The sequence below is a fragment of the Merops nubicus genome, unplaced genomic scaffold, assembly GCF_000691845.1.
Source record: "Merops nubicus isolate BGI_N331 unplaced genomic scaffold, ASM69184v1 scaffold1786, whole genome shotgun sequence".
Taxonomy (NCBI): Eukaryota; Metazoa; Chordata; class Aves; order Coraciiformes; family Meropidae; genus Merops; species Merops nubicus.
In genome coordinates, this window is record NW_008612783.1 from 60,049 (window position 1) to 60,499 (window position 451).

At 44.1% G+C, this 451-nt stretch overlaps 1 protein-coding gene across 1 annotated transcript in view; it reads right to left on the reverse strand.

Moving 5' to 3' along the window:
- Positions 1–294: 294 nt before the first annotated feature.
- Positions 295–451, reverse strand: part of LIN28B (lin-28 homolog B (C. elegans)) — a gene marked incomplete at its 5' end in the record, with an annotated part of 38,705 nt that continues 38,548 nt past the window's right edge. The window contains one exon of the mRNA XM_008941643.1: positions 295–444. Coding sequence (XP_008939891.1) covers positions 295–444 — 150 coding nt within the window. The remainder of the gene's footprint in view (positions 445–451) is intronic.

A 451-nucleotide genomic window follows, 5' to 3' on the forward strand; every position in this document is an offset into this window, starting at 1 on the left:
AATGTCTTGTAGGACCTGGAGAGTGATCTGATGGAAAAAAAAAGATATGTACACATACACACACGCACGTGCGCACTCATACACACACATACAAAAGGTAAAACGTAATGCACCCTGCTCAAACGTATTTTGCTTGGAGTGATTTGTCTATTGAAGAAAAAAAAAAAAATTCACAGTTCCTCAACAGTAGTTAAAATTCCAGGTCAGCTACTGGTAGTGAAATTATTTCCCCTGTATTTGCATGAGGTAGACATCCCAAGAGGATAAAGAAAATGGAAAGTTATGACAAATGGTTTAAGTTTTTTTCCTTTTCTGAACAGAAGGCCCCTTTCTGCTTGGTTCTTCGGGCGACGCAGACAACTTGCTCGACGAAGCTTCCTGTGGTGACCTGCCCGAGCGCTCCGAGATCTCCGACCTGCCCTCCTGAGAGCAGGACGGAGACGAGTAGCCG